General features: G+C 36.1%; 1 protein-coding gene across 1 annotated transcript; it reads left to right on the top strand.

Annotated features, from left to right (window-relative positions):
* The first annotated feature begins 561 nt into the window (after positions 1-561).
* Positions 562-21,805, top strand: RHOA (ras homolog family member A). The gene is made up of 6 exons (XM_032210021.1): positions 562-708; positions 1,904-1,961; positions 16,415-16,572; positions 17,643-17,763; positions 18,904-19,034; positions 20,554-21,805. Exons 3-6 carry the CDS (start codon positions 16,417-16,419, stop codon positions 20,725-20,727), a joined length of 582 nt encoding a protein of 193 aa, XP_032065912.1. The 5' UTR covers positions 562-708; positions 1,904-1,961; positions 16,415-16,416; the 3' UTR covers positions 20,728-21,805.
* Positions 21,806-24,246: the final 2,441 nt, after the last annotated feature.

Raw genomic sequence — 24,246 nt, 5'->3', positions numbered from 1 at the left:
CAAAGAGTATCAATCCCTTGGATAGTCCCATTGAACTTTAAATGTTTATGTTGGTCATACAGGGGAACCCCACATTACACAACTATCTTGTCTAAAATACCTTGTGAAAACTTGATCCTTGAAATTTACACTTTTCTGTCACGTATCTAGGATTACAATTTTAGAGAAAGTCGTATAAAGGTATTAAGATACAGGAAGTCTTCCTGGTCCCTTCCTCCAATCTTGGGCAATTGTCAACAGGTGTCTGACCCCGCCTAGCCCTGCCCTGCTTTATTTTTTGTCGAGCAACTTCCCGCTTGACTCGCTTTGTCCAAACAAAAAATAATAATTTATTACGGCTCCGCAAGATAAGAGGCAAATTAACCTGGCCTTGAATCCTACTTTACATGTAAACATACACACAAAATTTATCCGCGCGCCCCACCCACCACCTCCTCACGCTGCCGAGAAAGTTACAGTGTTCACAAATAGATTGCGGGCTTTTATAGCGCCTTTTCCCAGCATCCTCCGCGCCGCCGTCGCTGATTGGCCGCTTGGCTGCACGGAGGGGTGGGAACGCGCACGTCGCGTTTTGTATGAGGCCGTGGACGCGCTTCCCTCCTTCACCCGCCCCGCCGGTTTCCGTTCTTAGCTGCCGCCGGAGTTTGGGCCCGTGGACGGATAAGGAGGCGGCGCCGGGGAGACACAGGAGAGCCCCCCCACCCTCAGGTAGTGGGTCGGAAGGGGCTGCCGAGCTTCCCTCGCACGGCGAGCGGGCTCCGACGAAGAGAAACCCAGAAGTGGAACGGAGCGGAAGCTTGGCCGTCCGCGGCCGCTCCCAGTGCGGCCTGCCCCACCCGCCAACAGCGGCCGCTCCGGGAGCCTCTTCTTCCTCTCCTCTGCTCTCTTCTCTTCCGGAGAGGCGGTTGGGATAGGAAGCCCCCCTCCCCGCCTCGGCACTGGCGCGCGCGCTCCTTTGGGCGGGGGCTGAGGGAAACCAGGGGAGGGGAGGGGGCGCCGAGGCTCCCTCGACTCTGTTGCTGTGCGAGGGCGGCGGGGCGAGGCGTGGGGGGGGGGGTGAAGGGGAGGCTCACGTCTCCGTCGACTTCAGGGTACGTCGCAGGCTGCTCTCCCCTTTGGCGGAGTTAAGCGGAGGGGGGTCTCGAAGAAGAGGCGGAAACAAAACGGTCTCCCGGTGGGCCTCGGTCCTATCAGGACGTCTTCCTCCCTTCCGCCCCCCCCCCGCCACTCCTCCTCCTCCTCCTCTTCTGAATATGAATAATTTTGTTCCTTATTCGCCTGGAGAAGGGGCGTCGGATCCCTCCCCAAGTTCTTCGTCATATGTGTTTAAAAGTCAAAATAAGACGTAAAAAACCTAAACGAAAGAAGTTAAGTGGACTAGGGTTTGAGGTTTTTTTTTTAGACTTCACTAAAATCCTCGGGGTGTTTCTGCTGAATCCTTGCAGAATAGGAGTATCATGAACAGTCCATCTGGCCCTAATGTTTGCAAAGAAGCTTTGGTTTTAAAAGCCTGCTCTTTTTTTGGTAGTTTTTGGAGTTAATATTTCTAGGCCTTCTTGTCCTAAGAGCATCCCACTTATTTAAGGAGAAGGCTGTTTTGAAGTGGTTATGAATACTGTTTTGATAAGTTACGAAATAAGTAGCTCAGCTAAATAATGTAAGAAAATTAATACATTGATGAACATTGATTGACTATCTTCTTTAAGGTAAGAAGCATAAAAGCAAAGGGTTTCCTGAGTATTCCCATTAATTACTTAGTGTAATTATATCCATAAGTTCTAACTATATGTTTTGAGGTAACTTTTGCTAAAATAATTCTTAGTACATATTTTGAGTTTTTTTTAGGTTACTTTATAAGCAATAATTCAATAACGCTATAATATATCTGCTTTCCCAATTTTAGGTGGTGCTGAAAGTGAAAGAACAGTGTTTTGCCTGAAACTAGAGATTTTGTGGCTGAGGTGAGATCTCTGTCTTTATGATTTATGAATTCTAACACACATGTTAATTTTATATAGAACAAATAAGATATAATAGCACAGCATTGTACCCTGGTGAGATCTGGGTACAGGGTTAAATTATGCCATGAAACTCACTGGATGACTTTGAGGCATCAGACAGTAAAAATATTATTTTGTTTTACCACTAAAATAGCAACATAGTGGCCAAAGCTGCCACAGTGGTTCCTTTGTCTGTTGATATTCTATGATTTGTGCCTTATAAATGAAGAATTCTGGCCTGAATGAGGAGAGAATGTGGTATATAAATCAGTAATAAGACCATCATAATTAATATTTTTGAGAATTATGCAGAAAAATATTTTTCTATTAGACTTTTAAATATACCATTTGTTCGTCTCATGAATGTTGCAGATTTTTGGATTTTGTCTTACACAATGTAACATCAGGGAAAGATAAATCTAATTATGATTATGGCTATAACCAATCACTGCATGCTATGACTAATAAAAGTAGCAACAAGATCTATCATGCTTCATTGCTCTGAAACTAGCAGGCAATTAGTGATAAATATTAATATTTCCATACTGCAAATTTAGTAGCCAGGATAGTTAATCTCTATTAAAGTCAGTAGTTTTTCTCCTAACAAACACCTGTCAAATAATGAAGGCCTATCAAGTTGCTATTGTGATTACCATAGCAACCATATTAATATTGTGTGTTGCACACTGCAGTAGAAGAGAAGACTGTGTAATCAGAGTAAGGAAGAATTGTTTATACAATGTTCTGTGTTTAAAAAAATATGAACAAGAGTACTTTTTGTTCTGAAACATGTTTGTGTTTTGGTTAATTTAGTCAGTTTACTAAATCATGCAATGTAATTTTGAATTCTTGTCCAGTGGACAGAGGATTTATGACCATATTCTTTTCCATCTTGATTATTTACAAGCTGACAGGAACTGAAATTAAAATGAACTCCAAGAAGCAGAATTTTTAACATCTATTATCACATTGGTAACATATTTTTGAGGATTGATCATAAGAATAATAATGGATCCAGATGCTCTTGGAGAAAACATTCCTCAGGTATAGGTAACCTGATACCCTTCAGATATTTTGGGATACAACAAGTGGAACAATTGGATGTGTTTTCCTGAACCGTGTGGAAGTTGTACATAAAACATTGGAATCTTCATTGCTAATCAGCATTTCTGAATAGTTTCAAGACTGTGGCTGTCAAGTAGCCCTGATCACCTTGACAATTAATATAGAATCTGCCAGAAAAAGAACCAATTGTAGCAATGTTAAGTTTCTCTAGTTTTTTCATGACTTCTGATACTATAAGCTATGATATACTTATTGATCAGGTATGTGATCTAGGCATTGGAAACAAGATAGATGGTGATTGGTTTTTCTTATAGGATTTGGTTCCTATGCAGTTTTGAAGCATCTATCTTGTAGAGACCCATATGTACTTTTTACAGGGGCAGTAAGGTCACTGTAGTATTTGTAGTGAGGTCATTGGTAATCAGATAATATTTCATTATCTCTCTCTCTCTCTCTCTCAATTGATATTGTATCAGTGCTGCATTGGTTATTTGATAATAGATCTGTATAGATCTGTATAAAGATCACTAACTTGAAGTTGAGTTTCCACAAGACTATCCTTTTGATTAGTAGGTGGTCTCCAAATTTGAGAATCAAAAGTACAATTATATATGCTGTTATGAACCATAGTTCATTTCATATGATACATGAAATATAATTGAAGAATGATAAATATATAACTATCTTACTGGGAATAGTCTAGAGAAAACCAAACCAATAAGGCAAAGGAAATAACATGCAAACAAGCCAGACAGTGGCAATTACAGTTGTACTCATAAGTTTACATATCCCTTGCAGAATTTGTGATTCAAATTAAACTATTAAGCATCACAGAATAACACAATCATTAAACTAAAGCAATAAAAGAAATAATAAAATGGTCCTTTCAAAGGGGTACATGCCCTTGGTTCTTAATATTGCACCTTTGGCATCAGTGAGAGCTCACAGTTTTTTGTGATAATTGTGAATTGAACTCTTTAATTTTTTCTTGTGGTGAATCTGTCCATCATCCTTGACAAAACTCCAGGTTCTGTATATTCTTTGGTTGTCTAGGATGAATGAATTGCATATTTGAGATCTCACCAAAGTTGTTGAGATCAAGAGACTGTGATGGACACTCTAGAACCTTCTCTTTGTTTTGCTGCAGCCACTGAAGGGTAAACTTAACCTTATGTTTCAGGTCATTGTCATGTTGGAAAGCCCAAGTGTGTCCCATGCGCAGTTTGCAGGCTGATGAATGCATATTTTCCTCCACTATTTTCTGATAATATTCTGCATTCATCTTGCCATCAGTTTTGAATAAATTTTCCATGCCACTGTACCTTACGCACATAGACACACACCCCAAAAATAAATACCAGAGATCCACCTCCATGCTTCACAGTAGGAATGGTGTGCTCCGCTGTATAGGCTGCTCTCCAAACAATATTTATACTTATGGCCATAAAGTTTGGTTTTGGTTTCATTACTCCAAATGATTTTGCTCTGCTAATTTTGAGGTTTCTCTAGGTGCTGTCTGTCATATTGTGAATGTGCTCTTTTGTGGTATTGATGAAGCAATCCACAATGGCTTTTTTTCTGACAACTTTACCATGCAGCTCATTTTTGTTCAAGTATCTCCTTATTGTGCATAACCATACCACTTTCTTTAAGAGAAGCATGTATTGCAGTAAATGTTAAACTATGGATTTTTTTTCTTTGCATCCTTATAAATTTTCCTGGCAGTTGTGTCTGACATCTTTCTTGGTTTTAGCAGACCCCTAATTTTTCACTTCTTGATGAGCATTTGAACAGTACTAATTGGCATTTTCAAACATTTGGGTATCTTTTTATGTCCTTTTCCTTATGTATAAAGTTGAAACTATTTTCTTTCACAGAGCTTCTGACAGTTCTTTTGTTTTCTCCATGGTTCATTAACCAGTGCTTTCTCTGGATGAATTGCACAAAGGTTTTTCAAGAACTAAGAAACATAATGATTAATTTATACATAGATGTTAAGTACAATCAAATAAGGTACTGGTGTGGATCCTTCGTTGCCTTTTCAACCTTTGTGAGTTAATCATTACCTATAAAATACTGGTTATTCACAAAACTCACTGTTCAATATGATAATGTACCATCATCAATCAGAAGTGACTTATTGCAGGGGGTTTGTTCAGGCTGAAGAACTTGTTCATTTAAAAAAAAGCCCTGATTAAAAGGCAAAGTTCTAATGATAGAAAATTGGCTCTGTTCTTTTTTTTATTTTGCCTTTAATCTCACAGAACCTCCCCAAGCTTTCCTGGAACTATAGAGTTTCCATTAAATACATTTTGAAAAATTCTGCCCTTTTCCACTTGGTTAGGAATAGAGAACTCTCTGCAAGAGAACACTTGCACACACATGAATGTCAGAAATATCCAATAAGGGAATATTTCAACTTCTCAAATGCTTTGTCACTGTCTTCAACATTTGCCCTTGTGAACAAATTAATCATAAAGGTCAATTTAAGTGTAAGAAGACTGAGCCGAAAGTCACATAGAGATTTAATACTACTATTGAGGAATATGCCAATCATCCCATCAAAATATCTATGTCAAAACCAGCAACTATTTTTTGAGTGGTCACTTTCTGCAAATATTTGTGACTGTTTTTCTTGAGTACAGTAGTAAAATACAGTACTACCCTAGTTGTCTCCTGTGCTTTTAGTATTCTCTTACAAATATAATATAATATAATATACATACATACATACATACATACATACATACAATTGTGAGATGATAAATGATGATTGATGAACTAGACTGTGGTCCATAGAAGTCTATTATATGATAATGGTTAGTTTTCTGGTAGCAAGAGAAATTCTGCTGCTTTTACTACTCCTAAAAGACCAAGAATGTGCTTCCGATCCAAGATGGAGTTAGTAGCACCATCCAAGTTGCACGTGGATCCATGTCGCCTGGCATGTGTGGCGTCACCTGTTCCTCTTCTAGATTTCTGGCAGGCATGCCCACACAACGATCAGCCTGCCTTCGTGCATGTGGCAGTGCCGGAAAGTGGAAGAGCTGGTCTTCCATTTTCTGGCGTGAGCATGCGTGCCAGCCAGCTGATCATCGTGCATGGATGCACGCCATTAACCGGAAGACTAGCTGGCCAGCGCACATGCACGCGCCGGAAACCAGAAGTTCATTTGCCACTGCATGCATGCCCCATGGGCTGCTCTTCTTCTGGGTTGCGGCCCAGATGCGAGAGTGCGCTCCCTTTTCAGGACTCGGTGCCGAAAAGGTTTGCCATCACTGGACTAGAGTGCAGTTAGAGATAATTTGTGGTTGCAAGAACAGCAAAGAAAACTTTCCTGTCAGCACTGTGTTCATTCATTGGATTGTTAAGTTGCATGAGACGTACTTCACTAGGCTGTTGGTAGGGGAAATTGGGACGACTGGTGGTCCACTTTGATAGCATTCTTTACAGGCTCACCTGTATCTGCTTCCTTAAATTTACAGTATTGAGGAAATCCATATTTCTAGTGTGAATGTAACTATTTTATTTTGGACTCTTCTCAGCTCACAAATTCTGGATATAGTCAGAATATTCAAGCAGCAAAAGCTGCTATCACCCTTGTCTTTCTTGACTGAATAAACCAATAGAGTCATTGGATGTCTATTTGTGAGTGAGGACAATTTTCTCAGAAATTTTCAGAAGCCTCTTCTGAACATATCCTTGATTTAGTTTTGGGTAATTATTACGATGGGCCAATCTTAATTACAGTCTGCTATTTTAACCAATGTGATTAAAAAGTTTGGGGCATCACAACTTCAGATGCATCTAAACTATGCTGAATATCTTGAGGGTTAAAATTCTCTGTAGCTTCACATGCCCCGTGGAGCAGCACCCCCACCCCAGGATTGTATAGTCTTGATCTTGTTCAGTTGTAAAGCTCTTCCAGCAAGCCTTGAGATAATAATTAGCTTATTCTAATTGTTTAATTCTTGGGTGGGTGGGTTATCCTCCATAATATATAGGGTCATGTAGGGTTACCTGTTTTTGTCACTTTACTCTTTTTATTGTTGTTTTGATCTAGTGTGTTTGCCATGTGGAATTTCTTTGGTGATCAAAAAAGCATTCGAGCAAACAATCTTTTGAAATTTGTTGATATTTGGTATCATTGACCATGGTAAACATGTCTGGCACTTTTGGATCTTAAAAAAATTATTTTCCAGTAGTTATTCTTTTTGATGACATTTGTCTTGAATCTATGCTGGAAAGAATTATTAATCATCTTTTTCATCTGTTGCAAAGAAAATATGTTTGCTTTGAGATCTTCCCATCCAACCAGCTGTAGCCTTGTTAAAGAGCTTTCCCAGAACTTCAGTCCTTTGGGTTAAGGATCTATTCCTCTGTCCAGAAAACTACTTTTAGTGTATGTAGAAAGTTCAATTATCTCTTTTTCAAAATTTCCCCAGTCTGCCTGTGGTATCTCAAGTCTCCGGGTGCCATTGTGTCTGTAATATTTGTCTTGTTAAAGACCAATTTCCTCTAGATTAAATATATACATAAAATTGCTATAATAAGGAATATTACTGATTAACAGGCTGCATGAAGACAAATGAGTTAAATTAATTCCAGATGGTGATTTTTTTGGTCACAGGTAATGAAGTTTGTAGCTTTTCCTGGATATTCTGGTTATGGTAACAAGTGTGTTTGCTTAATTACATTTGGGGTGCCACTTTTATCCTTTCCAGGACATTTAACTTCTCTCCTGACAAGAAAATGAATATTATTTGGACTGAGCTTTGCAGGACACAATAAAAATGGTTTGTCCTGCTTCTGACTGCCCCTGAAGAATAAATATGACATTATCTCATTTAAGTCTGGCACGTAAAAAAACTTTGGGCAGAAGTAGTCAGTGGTAGTGTATCACTATGGGATTGATCTAATAAATATATTTTGCATAAGCATTGGTCATCTATCTATTTTTAGATAAATTTTCTTTGCAAAGTCATGATAGGGTACCAGTAAAAGATGTTAGATTTTAATATACTAATACAGTATATCCACATCATTTAAGATTGAGGAAACTTCTAAATACTATACAAATATACTCTTGGAATGAATTAAGAAGAGGATTTGTTACTGCAAATTAGTGAGTCAGCCTGGCACTCTTTATTAAAGAATATTGGCTAAAGAAATAATAAATGACACATATTCTTAACATCGGTGGAAGCTTTTCTAGTGTATTGCCCATTTTTCCATATGGTACAGCATACTCCATATGATGCAATATAAGAAAATCAATGTTTATGTTATCCTTTGGATTTAACAAAACATTTTTAAAATCTGAGATAGCATTTGTTAAAATATCAAATTGACTGAGAATCTTGACTTATTTAATGATTGTTTTACTTACACTTGTTTTGTTTTTAATTAATTAGAAAAGTAATTTATAAATAAACTGTCTCCATCTATATACATGTCTATCTGGACAGAACTGATGAACATTGGTGACTAAAATTGTGTCACTTGCAGTGAAACTACACCCACAATTTTTTTTACTTTTGTTTCTCTTGTACTGTTCTTTCTTTTCATATCATTTCATATTTAAAAATAAATTTAAAATTTTTGTTTAGGCTAAAATGTGGTAGGAAGGAAAGGTAGAAAAAGGCTCAGTTGCGGCTATATAGAAGTAATTGGAAGCTTCCACATCTATTTCTCCTAGACTAACATATTTTATGAATCCTTTCGTAGGAAAAGAATTGCATCAATTGACAAGTTTTAAATATACTCTGACATTTAAAATTTAAGTCAACTGATATTTAACTTTTAGTTCTAGAAACCAGATATTGATTTATGCTTCCCCTTTCATGCTACATACATTTTCTAAATTCTATTACTTTTGTGAAAAAAACCATTTTATTTACTTGGTATTAAACTACATTTATGTGTTATTATAGATAGGTCATATATCATATTAGATTCATTTTTCACATGCCCCATTTTTATTTATAAATCATTTACGGGCAAGTGACCTTTAGTTAGACTTTCTGCACGCTCAGCCATTCTTTTATCATTAGTTTATTAACCATCAACAGAACAGAGCAACAATTTTTTCCCTTTAATAGAGGAGCAAAAACTAGAATTTTGATAAGCTGCTCACTTCCCTCCACATTCCAGCCTTATCTTTCTACTGAATGATTTTATTAATCCTCTCAGTAGGAACAAGTGAGCTGGGTACTTTTCTGCATAGGGAAACAGTTTGAGTTTAATGGCCAAGAATAAACCAATTCTTACAATGGAAGAGAAATAAGATTTGACAGCATACATGTTAACAGATAACAAAACATGCTGAATAAACCAGATTGTTTTTGAAAAAAGTATTTTTACAATGGATGTTTTATACATGTAAATTATGTATAGAAAAATCTTGTTTTATAGTAGAGTACTCTGATTTGCAGTTCTGATGTACAATCATTAATATTCAAAACTAGATTGTAAAGGGCGAAGTTCTGTAAAAATCTATTACGAAGAGTATAATTCACAGATATATGTAACATGAAGTCCATTTATATGTTGACTTTTGCAAATAATTTCAAACTGTTCTGAAAGTAGGAGATTATTCCTTTTGTTTAATCTTTTAGAAAGAGAACTTATCCATTTCATATATATTCCATTCTACATACAGTGCTTAAAATAGTTTAGAGCTGATTTTTGTTGTTTTTGCAGCATTTCATTAGCTATAATCAGTTCCCTATGAATGACTTGAAAACAGCCTAAACTTGCCCACAGTAGTGAAATTAATAGCTTTTATTGTTTAGCTAAAACAGAAAAGCACAGGATAACAAAAGAATGCTGCCCAAGAAGATGCATTACCAGTATGGAAATAATGGAATGGTTGATATTTGAGGAAAATGACCACTCTCACCTCCACCCTCTCAGTTTGTGGAGAGATTATAATTAAGGGATGATGTGAAAATTAATACAAGGAAGTTACATAGGGTATATGGGTAAAAAGCATGTACCTGAAAGAATATATATAAATGCTGATTTGGGCTGATGTCTGTGCAACAAGCATGATTTTAATTCCACTAACTACACTCCTTGAAACACACTTCCCCCTCAGATCCTTACTCTCTTAGACTTCCCAAAAGCTCTGAAGATCTGGCTTTTCCCACAAGCCTCCAGGTGCTGTGAGGCTGGAACCTAGTGAAGTTCTAAACTTTTTTTGTGAAGTTGTGTTACCTTTGGGAACATCTGGAGGATTGTTGCTTTGCCCAAGTTTATGCTGAGGAAGATAGGAAACTACACAAATGTTTTAAGTAAATAAAGAATTCAAAAAAACAAGAGGCAATAAGACAAGAGAGAGAAAAGCTGGAGCTTTATTGTTGTGTTCATGGAGTTTGCTTTTTCAGTGTGTCTTCTATCTCTTTTCATATTAGCTTTAGCATTCAGAAACATCAATTTATGACTTATTTTGCCAGCTTTAGTTTAACACACAGAGTAAAAATGACAAAATATCAGAAAAGATTGATTGACTTTTGATTGTACAGATTATAAATTGTAGACATTTAAAGTAAACAAAATAATTAAACCCCAGTAAGATGGCACAGGTTTACAGATAATTTACCATTGATAAATGGATACTATGTTTACCTTTTCTTTGTAAGCAGCCTAACTTCAAAGGCTCAGGTTAGAGTACAATTAAATATATTCAGTTGGGAGAGAAAAGTGGAATAAGGAAAATAATGTTTGTGACTAGAGAAAAAGTAATTATTAAATTGAAATGCTAAATACTTACCTTCAGTTTCCCCTCTTGAATTGAATGTCTAAAATGTTGGGTCCCACTCAGCTTGCTACACTTCAAAACATGAAGCAAATGACAAAATATGTGACTAAAACCTTTTTAAAAAAAAATAAATCTAGATACTGTCTCTTTATATTTATTGGTTTGGTTCATTTATAAAGCGTGATCTTTTTTTAAAAATTTTTTTTACAAATCATTGTAATTTGGCCCACATATGAAGCCATAAGAGCAGAAATGGCATAGTAGAGTAAACTAGGACAAATTACGTTATGGTTTATATGTATGTGGAAAACAACCCATAAAAGCAGTGGAAGGGGATATATTTTTGTTAGGATAGCCACATTGTATACATTGTAGTGGTTCAATAGTTATTTTTTTCAAAGATTCTAAAGATCCAGTTCAAATTTTAAATTCATTTTCTTTTTTATTGTGTCCATTACAGTAATATAAAAAATGAAATTTGCCTGGGATAATTATAGTGGATGAAAAATAAATTTTTATTCATGATTTTTGTACTCCTACTTCATAATGACAGAGTAAATTATGAATAAAATGTTTAAATTATAAAGTTCCTAAATACATATGATACTAGTGGCTGGAAGCATTAGATGTGGTATTTTATTACTGACTCAAAGGCTAAAAAGGCATATATTTTTCTGCCCCAATTTATTCTCTTATTTGATAATTCACCATTCTGTATTTTCTGAAACGTAACAGCAAGTCCATGCTTACAGACATAGAAATTTTGTTCTGCAGTGGTCCTTTTGATTTCCGTCTTTCAGACCCTCGGCATTGGCACCAGAAAGTTTTCCATCCCTCTGAATTAAATTTGGAGAGTATACAAAGGACTGAGAAAACAGAAAACTTCTCCTGATTCTGTTTTGGTAAAAACAATTGTGTTCCCCCCAAAGAGCAAAATCTGTTTGTATTTTTTTAAAATAATATTTCTACAGTACTGTACATATGGGTAAATATATAAAGATGTAGAAATCTCATTTTCAGAATAGGAGTCAATTCCAATTAAAGCAGCTTGTCGCAACTTAATTGATTATATTCATAATCGAACAATTCTTGGCATCTACTAAAGATTCTGACTTGAACCTTTCAAAAAGTAGCTTCCTATGTTGCATATTGTATTGCTTTTGAACATTATATTTAAATTTGTAAATCCATTTTGATATGGCATAGTTTTCAAATGATTTTAGTCATGTCTTGTGATAAATCAGACCCTGAACTAAAGAATAGTTAGTTCATAGAACTAAAAAAGAGTTCTATAAAGTAGGCTAAGCTTGTCTAAGATATTTATTCATAGTTATTAATTTAACGTATGAGGCAGTAGTGATGTTTGGAACTGACCTTTGCTCAGATTTACTATAAATATGGGCTTGCTATAAATGCAGTGTTCATTTCCTGGTTGTTGACATTAGAAGACATTAGAAGAGAAGAAAACTGTTTTGATTAAGGATGTTGATATATTTAACATTACTCTGATCCTTAACGTTGATATAGACAAAAAATAAAATTGGACTGGGTCATTAAACTTTTTTCTATTCCATTTGGTATGGAATTTGAACACAGGGATTTATTTATAAACATTTACCACATTTTTCAGAGTATAAGATGGACCATTTTTCCCCAAAAAGGAGGGTGAAAATCGGGGTGCGTCTTATACACTGAATACAACATTTTTGGCCTCCCGAAACCCCGCCCTGTGCATCCTGTTTTTTGCAAAAATGGATGCACAGAGGGTTTTGGAAGGCCTGCAAAGTGCTCCTGGGAGCTGGGGAGGGCAAAAACAAGCTAAAAATGGGCTGGTTTTATGCAAATGGGCCAATTTTTCACAAAATAATGAGGCATGCAGTGTGTTTGGGAGGCCTGTAGAGTGCTCCTGTGGACTGGGAAGGGCAAAAATGAGTGAAAACGGGCCCGTTTTTCACAAAAATGGGGCTGTTTTTGCCCTCCCCAGCCCCCAGGAACACTTTGCAGGCCTCTCAAACTCTCTGTATGCCCCTTTTTCACAAAAAATGGAGCATGCAGAGGGTTTGGGAGGCCTGCAGAGTGCTCCTGGGGGCTGGGGAGGGCAAACACTTTTTTTTTTTTAATTTACCTCTTCAAAAACTTGGTGCGTCTTGTTCTTCTTGAGTTTTTGATTAAGAAAGCTAATGTAGCATTTGGCAGCTGGCAACAGCTTACTTCATGCACTGAATTTAACTACAGGAAACAGTTTTAACTCTTGCAGATTTTTCTTTTTTCTTACCCGCTCATGGAATAATAGAGAAAGTAATCTCCAAAGCCAACTGTGGAAACATATTTTACACAGTTAAAGATACTTTTCTTTATTATTATTTATTTGGGATGTGTACATGGCAACCCAACTCATATACTGACACTGAGTGGCATACAAAAAACATTGCACAAAAATATTAAAGAAAAATAACCTATACCATTAAAACAAAGCAAACAATGATCAGAATTAAATATGCTAGGTCTTACTAATTGGGAATTTTGCTCATTCTGAGACAAGTATCCAGGGAAAGAGCCAAGTCCCAAATGTCTTTCTAAAGGTCTGTAGTGTGAGGGCCAACTATAAATATGAGTGTTTAATAAGAATTGATTGCAGCTACTAGGATACTGGAAAACCTTCTATTCTAAAACACTCACTTTTCTTGTGGGCCACTCCTCTCTGGCTCTTCTGGAGGTAGTCCAACAGTTTTCCAGAAATCCTCTGGGATAGACTGTTTCCTGTTTCAGAAATGTACTTCTGGAAAATTTCTGACCAGTGCAAATAACCAGATCAGCATAACTGGAAAAATACAGAACGTTCCAGAGCTTCCCAAAATGTTCTATCCTTGGAATGGAACACTTTGCACATTCTTACCAATTACCTTGCTGTAGAAAGCACATGAGAGCAATGTTTAATTCATTTCTGAATTAAAATCATCTCATTTAAAGAAAAATGCAAGCTATATGAAACATCTATTCAAGGGGCTTATTTTACTCCCCAACATTAACTATATATTTGTTTTACACAAAATATGCTACTTAAAGCATTTTTTAAAACATATATCACTGGAAAAGTCTAGGAATTAAGATTAACAATGCTAATTCAGACTGGAAACTCTTTTTAAATAATACGTTGTAAGTTGAAAAACCATGTCACTGTGCTTAGTAATGGCAATTCCCACAATACAAGTTACCATCATTCAGTGAGAACCTCATGTGACTGCAGCTTCTAACTTCCTACCAGCTTCCTCGTGACTTTGCTTGTTGGAAGTCTGCAGGGAATGTTGCAAAGCATGATTACATGGCTATAGGATGCTGTAGTGGCCATATGTATGAGGACCTCTCATAAATAGCATTTGTTCAGTACCATTGTAACTTTGAATGGAACCAGAAGCCCTTAAACAAAGACCACCGCTAATACTATTCTGACAGCAATGTTATTGCCTCTGACCAAGTTACTAAGCAAGCAGTATTCTTGGAAATTGATGTTGCCTAAGTATTTTCAAATTTTGCAAAAGTAAAATTTGATGAAATGCATATCTTTTTTTAAGTTTCTCAAATAAATTGTTCTTTATGCCCCTAATAAGGCTTTTTAAGCAGCAAATAAATACATTAAAGGAACTGGGGAGATATGGTTTCCTTATTTGCCACTTTAAAAACTCCCTGAGCTTCATGACAAGTCTTTTTCCCAAGGTTGTAGGGATGGGAAGGGGAAGGAAATAAAAGACTGCACAAAGAGGATCTTTAATTGTCTCATGAATAGATTATGTCAGTTTACAAAATAGCTATGTTGGACTGAGGCAACAAAAATAATATATCCTGTGGTACATTAAAGTAAGTCAGTATTGTACACTGAAGTAATTGTGTTGGATTGCTTAAAGAAAGTTAGGTGTATTCCAGGTTACTGTTTTGAATTGGATACTCGTCTACATTTTTGTGAATGAATTATGGAGGGCAGTCTGTAACTGCAAACCACATGCAGTTCTTGTACTGATGGATTTTAATAGTAAAATCGCCCAAAATTAGTGGCAGTATTCCCCCATGTTTTGAGTCACAAAATAAGTTGTATATATTTTATAATATCATCTGAGCAATTTTGGCAGTCACTCATGCCCTAGTCACTTCTCAGCACCATTACTATATGTGGTTGTCCTTGAAAACCACTTGGAAGTTGGATTATGATCAGATCACTTCTATTGATGTAGCAACATTCCTAGGTAGACCACATATAAAGTATCTTTGGATTGATACACTTGATAGGGTTCCATGTCTTAAAATAAACATTATCTCTTTAAGGGAATTGAAAAGACACTGAACTGTAATTATTCAAAAGAAAAGGATTTAAGCAAAGGAGAACGTGGGGGGGGGGGGGAGATGACCATGAGCACAAAGAAACGGAAAGGGCAAAGGGATTGTGATTCAGTAAATATATCTGTTAAGCAACATGGCTATTCAAATATTTCTAAAACTGAAATCATTTTACTTACTTAAAACATTAAGGATTGATAATGTACATATAAATAATACTTGCATTGCCACTTTAGGTTTATATTCATTATATCATATTTTTTATTTACACGCATACAGATACACATTCTGTTTTGAGCACAATCATTGTATCCAAAAGGAAGCAAACTATTTGGCTGCAGTAGAGCCTTCTGGATGAATGATGATGGATAAATAAGATGATAGACTGATGTGATCATGCTGTTTTTATTTATAGCATGACCTCAGACTTAAGACTCAGTTTGGATTAGCTCACTTGAATTTCCAATCTGTCCTTTGTATAGTGAATGAATTATCTGCAGGAGTAGGAAATAATATGTAATATTTTTGTTATGGCAAAGAATCAGAAATGGCTATTACATCATCAGACATGCCCATAATTTCCTTTCTATTTCCTTATGCAATACAATAAAGAAAGACAGTGATACAATGCTGTAGATTGAAGTAGAACATCTGCAATGTTTCAGCTAAGGAGAAGATGGCAAAAATCCAAGAAACCCAGTGTTGTATATACAAAAATATGAGTTGAGAGGAGAACCAGTGCCTTGTTTAAAAAAAAGCTATTATGTTAGCCAAAGAAACAACTGGGTCAATTAGTAGGACTCTGTATAATGGCAGTATTATATGATTTCCAGTTGTTTGACAGCAACAGAATCACTCTCAGTTAATCTTAAATTTTGGATAGACTTTTTTTAGAGATTTGTGACGTTTGTTCTATTCTGGACACATGTTCTAGTTCTGTATTCTTTAATTCCATATATGTATTTTGCACCAGACTACAATGCATATTGGGTTCCAAAAAATGAAACTAGATTCTTCTCTGCAGTCTTAGATTTCATTGTTGTATTTAAGCCTAGAACAAGAAATGAATTGATAGGTGCAGTTTAATTTATAGGAATGGAACCTCAGAAAGTTTCTGAATGGAGGAAATAGCAATAAAAGTTAACTCTCAGTCATTTTGCTACCATTTTCCTTGTCTCCCTTATTCAATGAAATATCTTAAGTTTAAAAAAATTCTTGCATGTTTTAATAATCAATTTGGGGTTTTTTTTCCTCACAGCTATGGCAGCCATTCGGAAAAAACTGGTGATAGTTGGTGATGGTGCCTGTGGCAAGACATGTCTGCTGATTGTATTTAGTAAAGACCAGTTTCCTGAAGTTTATGTTCCTACAGTATTTGAAAACTATGTAGCAGATATTGAAGTTGATGGAAAGCAGGTATGTTTTTCTGCCACTCTGTTTTAAAAACTTTATAGACTAACATACACGAACTAAAGTTTTGTGACATATGTTGGATCCAGAATGCTCTTCTCACAGTGGTAAAATCTCTTCCATTCATAAATGGTCCTGCTGAAGACAGGAAGGTGAGATGCGACTCCGGGAGATGCACTGCTTTAGCATCATATCTGAAACCTTGAAATGGTGTCATGTAGATCTTTGTAGATTTCCAAATTAAATTTTTGTTGTACAGAAGCTTTTGCAATGGCACATAAAAAAAACTAAGTGGAAATTAACCCATAATTTAATATAGGATTTATTTCTTATAAATAATTTGCAAATTGGAACAGGCCTGAATATTCAGAATTATTTAAACTTACTTATGCTATGATATTAATATCCATAAAACAGTCACATATAGTAATAATGAACATGCTTGAAGATGTAAATGGATTTTAACAGTTTGTTTCAACAAGCCATCAAAGAACTTGAAGCACGGCTTCAGGTCAGCCTCAAAAACAAGGAATTACAGGTAGTCCTCAAATTACAACCACAATTAAGCCAAAAATTTATGTTGCTAAGTGAGACATTTATTAAATAAGTCTTTTACGACTTTTCTTGCCATATTTATTAAGTGAATCACTGCAGTTGTTAAATTAGTTACCCGGTTGTTAAGTGAATCCCCATTGACTTTGCTTGTCAGAAGGTTTCCAAAAGTGTTCGTATGATCCATGGAGACAGCATCCATCATAAAAGTGTGTCAGTGGTCAAGCATCCTAATATAAATCACGTGACCATGAGGCTGCTACATCGTTCATAAGTCTGAAAAATGGTCATCGATCATTTTTTTCAGTGCTGTTGTAACTTTGAATGCTTACTAAGTGAACTGTTGTAAGTCGAGGACTATCTGTACTCCCATAGCTTTGTCATCACAATTGAATATCATACATTGTACAGGATGCCTATATGGATGAGGAGAAGTGACAGCCTATGAAATGAATCTTGACTAGCTCTGTTTTGTCAGAGTCCTTTTTTCCTTTTCCGGATGGATGTACTTATTATTCCTGTAGGTGGAGCTGGCTTTATGGGATACAGCTGGACAAGAAGACTATGATCGACTTAGGCCACTTTCATATCCAGACACCGATGTTATACTAATGTGTTTTTCAATTGATAGTCCAGATAGTTTAGGTAAGTAGGAAAAATTGAAACGCATGCCATATTCTGTAATTATTATTATTGTACAAGGTAGTCCTTATTGAACAATGACTTATTCAGTGACTGAAGCTGGCAGAAGATCCCAGATGGTGATTACTTAACCACAGGATGCTCTGATCATGCAGGATTTGCCTAACTGGGAGTGCTCCAACTACCAGTGTAAATCAGCGGAGTCAGGGGGATCTTGTTTTATCATCACATTGCTTGGTGAGGTAGCCTATCAGTTCTAATTACCATCATTAAGCAAGGATTACCTCTATTATCAGCATCCTGTACAACATACAAATGAGATAAAACTGTGAGGCAATAGTACAGTCACAACATAATTTCTCTATCTTGTCATAGAAATTCATCTTTATACAATCATGCCCTTGCCTGAAAGAAAAGAGCAAAGTGTTATTTTAAATGCACAAGTGACTGCAACTGAGCCAAACATTTCTGTTGCTAAACAAGACAGTTGTTAAATTAATTTTGCTCCATTTTATAACCTTACTTGCTAAAGTTGTGAAGTGAATCACTGCCATTGTTAAGTTAGCAACATGGTGGTTAAATAAATTTTGCTTCCCCATTGACTTTGCTTGCTAGAAAGTCACAAAAGGTGATCATATCACTCCAGGACACTGCAACGGTCATAAAGATGAGCAAATTGCTTACTGTCTGAATTTTGATCATGTGACTGGGGGGATGCTACAATGGTCATAAGTGTGTAAAACGGTCATAAATCACTTTTTTTCAGTGCCATTGTAATTTCAAGCAGTTTACTAAATGAATGGTTGTAAATCGAGAACAGCCTGTACTTTTCTTTGCTTAGAAAAGGTGTGACTTTTAACTGTTCATATATGTTTTACCTAAGTTTACTTAGCTAATATTTAATTTAAATATTTGACTTAAATGTTTTAGTAACATATTTTCCAATATAGGCCTCCACCACTTGTCATGGCTACTATGTTAAATAGACACTGGAGAGCTCATTCTGTGAGGCAGCTGCTCTATCAAATAGAAGGATATGGGGAAACTAGTTCCCATGATTATCTTTGGATAAAGAAATCTGGGATATTATTTTTACTTTAATATTGATTGAAAAGTTGATTTCTGATATTTGCTTCATCTCAGAAAACATTCCAGAGAAGTGGACTCCAGAGGTGAAACACTTCTGCCCCAATGTACCCATCATTCTGGTAGGAAATAAGAAGGATTTGAGGAATGATGAACACACAAGACGGGAGTTGGCTAAAATGAAGCAGGCAAGTCATCTTTTTTATTATTGTTAGCCTTGTCAAATAAACTGTGCCAGTTTTGGTTAGACAGATAGTCCTTGTTTAATAACTGCCTCATACAGCAACCATTTGCAATTATAGCAGTGATGAAAAAGTAAGTTTGTGACCAATTCCTGTATTTGCAGCTTTCATAGCAGCTTTCTCTCTGTCACATGTTTGCCATTACAGTCAGTACACATTGTCTTGTGCCATTTTTTTTCCTTTTTCTTGCCACTTTGCAGGGCAGAGAGAAATAAACTGAGTTGCTTTTTTCCCCACAGTCGGGGGTGGGGATGGGGGGTGTGAGTTGTCCCTAAAAAGTTAACAAGCTTCCTCTTCAGACCTAATTAGCTGACTGGGACCTTGAGGCAGCTCCCAGCTGCTGTCTGAAATTGATAAGATCTTAATCAGGTTCACATTAAAAGCTTTTGTTTGACTTCTAAACTACTCCCTAGGGCATTCCTTTCAATGTGTATTCCCTATTGTATGCTTGCTTACTCTTGTAATCTCTTCCTCTCCAGTATATGTAAATACAAACATCAATTCTCTTTTTAGCTAATATCCCAATTCCAGAGTGAGTGTTCCAAAAGTGTGTGTTTGTGTGTGTGTGTCTGTGTCTGTGTAAAATCGCAAGCACAGTGGTGATTATACTGTATTGCCATTAATTTAATTTATATTCCTCCAGGGAGCATAGGATTGGATTTTATGGTCTAGATGGCCTTCAACTTCTGTGATTCTATGTGGAATCCAGTAGGCACTGAATATAGTTGTCTTAAACTGGGATTCTGTATATAATATCTGGAAGTTTTCTGAATATTCAAGAAAAAATAATAATTTCTAGAACATATTTTATATCATTAGCTTAGGTAGTAGTCTTCTAGCAACTGTACAATTTAATCAGAACATCTAAAATAGAGGCTAGTTCTTTCTATTCAATACCACAACTTATGGAATAATGCAACAAAAATAAAATAATACTGCAATTTATGTCAAGGTGAGGACATTAAAAAAAAATACCAGTAAAAGTTTGAAGATTTGAACTTTTGCAGGTTTCATTATATTGCTCTGTACTTAAATCTAAGAGGTTTGCAAACTCTTGTGACTTTCCGGTGGGGGGGGGGGGGGAGACCGACACAAATCCTACACTACATAGGTTATGAAACGTATTTAAAATTTTGAAGTTACTAAATCAGAATAAAAATACCCGACATATGTGCTCCCCAGAGTTATGCAGGAAAATAAAATGATTGTTGTAATGTGTATTTATCTTGAATTTAAATATAGTTTTACTATTGATATGTAAAAGTGCCATCAAAACTATGGATAATATTATAATCACATTAATTTCAGAAAGTTTCAATGTGCTAGAAAAGAATGGCCCCAAATTATTCTAGTCACAATAGAATCTAAACTGCATCGGAACTGGAAACAAACACACACACATAGACACACATACACACAGACGAAATTCCTTGCCTTCATATTAATTAGCTTTCTTTTTTAATAGGAACCAGTCAAACCTGAAGAAGGTAGAGATATGGCAAATCGCATTGGTGCTTTTGGATACATGGAATGCAGTGCAAAGACCAAAGACGGTGTGAGGGAAGTTTTTGAAATGGCTACTAGAGCTGCTTTACAAGCCCGACGTGGCAAGAAAAAATCTGGGTGCCTTCTGTTGTAAGCACAGCCAAGGGAAGATGGCTGAAGCAGTGCCCTGCACTCAATGAATTTTTGAAGTGCTGTTTATTAATCTTAGTGTATGATTACCAGCCTTTTTCATTTATCTATAATTTACTTAAGAGATTTAAAATTGAGTCTTGCTACCAGTATTTAGAAGCCAACCATAATTTTTTATAATGGTCTGCATCAAATACATCTGTGCACATAAGGGTTAACTTCAACATTCCTTTAACAAAACTTTTTTCTGCATTTGCAGAGTATATGCCATGCAGAATATGCCAGGCACTAATTCAAGACAATTCTCTAACTTCTCGCTTTTTTTTACAAATGGGAAAAAGCTGGCGACACTGAGGATTGGGCTGTAACTACTCCATAACTAACATGTTCTAGCCTATTCAGGTACAGCACGCATAGCTGTGGAAAGGTCCTGAATAAGTTCAGTGTTTTCACTTTAAAAGAAGGATTTTTTTTCTTCTCCTTCTGTTTGAAAGCTCTGAAGCATAAAATAATAGTTGGAAAATTATTTCTCTGAAACACCAAAAGTCCCACCCAGCTATGAAGTGACAGTTCTGTGATTTCATGTTAGTTACCTTATAGTTACTATGTAATTAGTGCCACTTTGTGTGTTACCAAAAATAAATCTATATGCCCCAGTTAGATGTAGTATTTTTTGTATAATTGGATTTCCTAATACTGTTGCTTGTAACTTCTGCGTAAAGTGTTCTGGGTTTTTTTAAGAGTGTACTTTCAAATAAAGTCAAATGAAGAATGGTGCCCTTCCCACATTTGTAACTATCCAAGTCATTTGTATGACTTAAACACACCCAGAAAAGTCATCTTTAATACCTCCTTCAGGAGTAAGGGAAAGGCCATTATTTTTACATTAAAAGTCACTGAATGTTCCAGAAGCTTTAAGTTAACCCCTGCTTAATCTGGTTCCAGTCTGAACATAAACTTTTGCTTATCATCTGCTGGCCAAATTCCCATCCTGTGAATGTCCTGCTGTTCTGCAGCAAACTAAACTCTTCTCTATTTCTTGTTTCCAACAACTAATAGAATAAAGGCAGTTTTCTAAGCTCCCTGTATTGTGGTTGTTTATATTTCTCACTCTTGTTCTGCAAATATAAATCTTGACATATAGTTTGAATTATATGATCCAAAAATATATAAAGAAAATATTTCTAAGTAGTATATTTCTAGTAATGCTGCCTCCACAAAGCCATAGTAACACTTTTGCTTCTGAATATCTGTTAGCTAATCTTGTGCCTAAAGGCAGAGGTGAGTATCAGCAATTAGTAACCCTCAAGTTGCTAACTAAGTGACACAGAAGAGCAGCTCCTTTCTTTCAGGAAAGAGTTATACTTCCATTGGTAGATTAAGCATGCATAAGCGAAATACTTTAACTACATAGAATTTCTAGAACATGGTCATTAATAATACACAAATAAAATTACAGTACAGATAGCCCTCAACACTTACAACACTTCATTTAGTGACCAAAGTTATAATAGCATTGAAAAAGGTAACTTATGACCATTTTTTTTTAACTTATGACCATTGGAACATCCCCATACTCACTCAGATTTATGACAACTGTAGTGCCCCAGGGGCATGTGTTTTAGTAACATTTAGTAACACTTAGTAACATTCTGACAAGCAAAGTTAATAGGGAAACCAGATTAACTTACTGTAACTACCATGTTATTAACAACTGCAGTGATTCACTTAACTGTGGCAAAAAAGATTGTAAAATGGGGCACAATACACTTAACAAATGTCTCAGCAACATAAATTTTTGGCTCAATTGTTGTAAGTCAAGGACTTTAACAATGTGCATTTTTGTATATGGACATGAGTTAATATAACATACAGGTACATAAAGTAATATTAAATCTCGGTAGTTAAGAATTATATGTAGCAGGGATGGCCAGCTATTGGGCAGGCTGCATATACTGTGTTTTTAATATACTGTACATCATTAACAGTAAACCCATAGCTTCAGATCACATTGCTGAAATATTTTTCTAAACTTCCAGCTTCCACCACTGTATATGCTGGTACAGAAGAAAGTTGTCTAACCAGTTAGACTACTCTTTTCTTCTTCCTTTTTATGCTTGAAGAATTAACATTTGCAGTAAAGGGAGAGAAGTTTACAGATTTACGGAGAAGATTTACAGAAGTTAATATATGTATCTTATTTGTGATCAGGTTTTGTTATTCATTGTTTATATACACACACAAAGAGAAGTTAACATCTATTTTGCCTCTTGTGTTTCCGTTTCTGTCATACATTTACTATATTTTTATATTTGCATACTTTATGAGGTGTTATGGAAGTTTAAAGGTACAATTTAAAAATCACCACACATCAGCATGTAGCAAAAATCAATAACCAATAAAACTATAGCTTCATCTTGTTAAAGATGATACTAACAACTACATTTCATTCTATTTTCACAGATTTTCTGAAACTCAACATAAGCCTTTCTCATTCTGCCCTCGGCCACTTATATATGGCAACTAGTTCCTAATCATAACATATTTTAGAAGTTGGAAACAACACTTTGACCTGTGTCCATAGATAGTGCTGTATTCACGAGTATTGGTGTATAGTTATTTGTTTGCTAACACAGCTGCTGCATTTTAAAGCAATTGCAGTTTCTAAGTAGTCTTCAAAGGCAATTCCAAGCAGAGCGCATTGCAGTAATTCAACAGAAAATGACAAGCTTATGAATCTCTGGCCAGGATCTCCTTCAAGAAGGGCCACAACTGGAACACCAACTGACCAGTGTCCCTAACTACAGCTTCTACCTGCCTATCTAGTAGAAGCTTTGAACTAGGGGAATCTGAAATTGCTAATCCATTCCTTTAGGGAAAATGCTGCTTCATCCAGTGCAAACACGAACAAGTGCAGTGATAGATGGTTTTGGGACAGTTTGAATCATCCTGGGATTCCCTTGTTTATCTCCAACCAGATCTTTATAGTCTTCTGCGACTGCCAAGACTTCCACTACATTACTGTCCTAGCCTCAAATATCTAATAATCTTCAACATATTGCTATTTCACCCCAAATTGACAGATCTTTGCCAGAGATTTCATATAAATGCTGAACACTAGGGAATAAAAACAATCCTGTGGCACTCCCACACTGAAGTAGCTAACAGACGCATTCTAACCATGGCAAACTCCCAGTAATACTAGCAGCCAAGAAGGATATATTGATTAATGGTACTGCATGCCACTGAGATCTAAGAGGATAAGAGAGGTACACACACTCTATTGAATTCTCAAGTTAACCAAAAGTGTTAACCAATGCAGTTTTTGCCCTATGTCAAGGTCTAAATTCGACTAAAAAGAATCAGATAATCTAGCGGCAGATCTAGACTCCTACGGAAGTATACGAGGTGGTAGTAGTCCTTATCACAGAGAGTAGGATGTTCCAAAGGATGACAATGTGTTAGAAAGGGCTCTTCTGGATCCCGATTGTTGGAGTTCCCTTAAAACACCTAATTCACATAT

The sequence above is a fragment of the Thamnophis elegans genome, chromosome 2 (assembly GCF_009769535.1).
Source record: "Thamnophis elegans isolate rThaEle1 chromosome 2, rThaEle1.pri, whole genome shotgun sequence".
NCBI classification, from domain to species: domain Eukaryota; kingdom Metazoa; phylum Chordata; class Lepidosauria; order Squamata; family Colubridae; genus Thamnophis; species Thamnophis elegans.
This window is presented reverse-complemented; position numbering and strand designations above follow the sequence as displayed.

Excerpts from the sequence above, each read along its gene's own strand:
- RHOA (XM_032210021.1), top strand. The coding sequence starts at position 16,417 with ATGGCAGCCATTCGGAAAAAACTGGTGATAGTTGGTGATGGTGCCTGT. Across the intron at positions 16,573-17,642 it reads TTGAAGTTGATGGAAAGCAG|GTGGAGCTGGCTTTATGGGA; the intron begins GTATGTTTTTCT and ends TTATTCCTGTAG. Across the intron at positions 17,764-18,903 it reads TGATAGTCCAGATAGTTTAG|AAAACATTCCAGAGAAGTGG; the intron begins GTAAGTAGGAAA and ends GCTTCATCTCAG.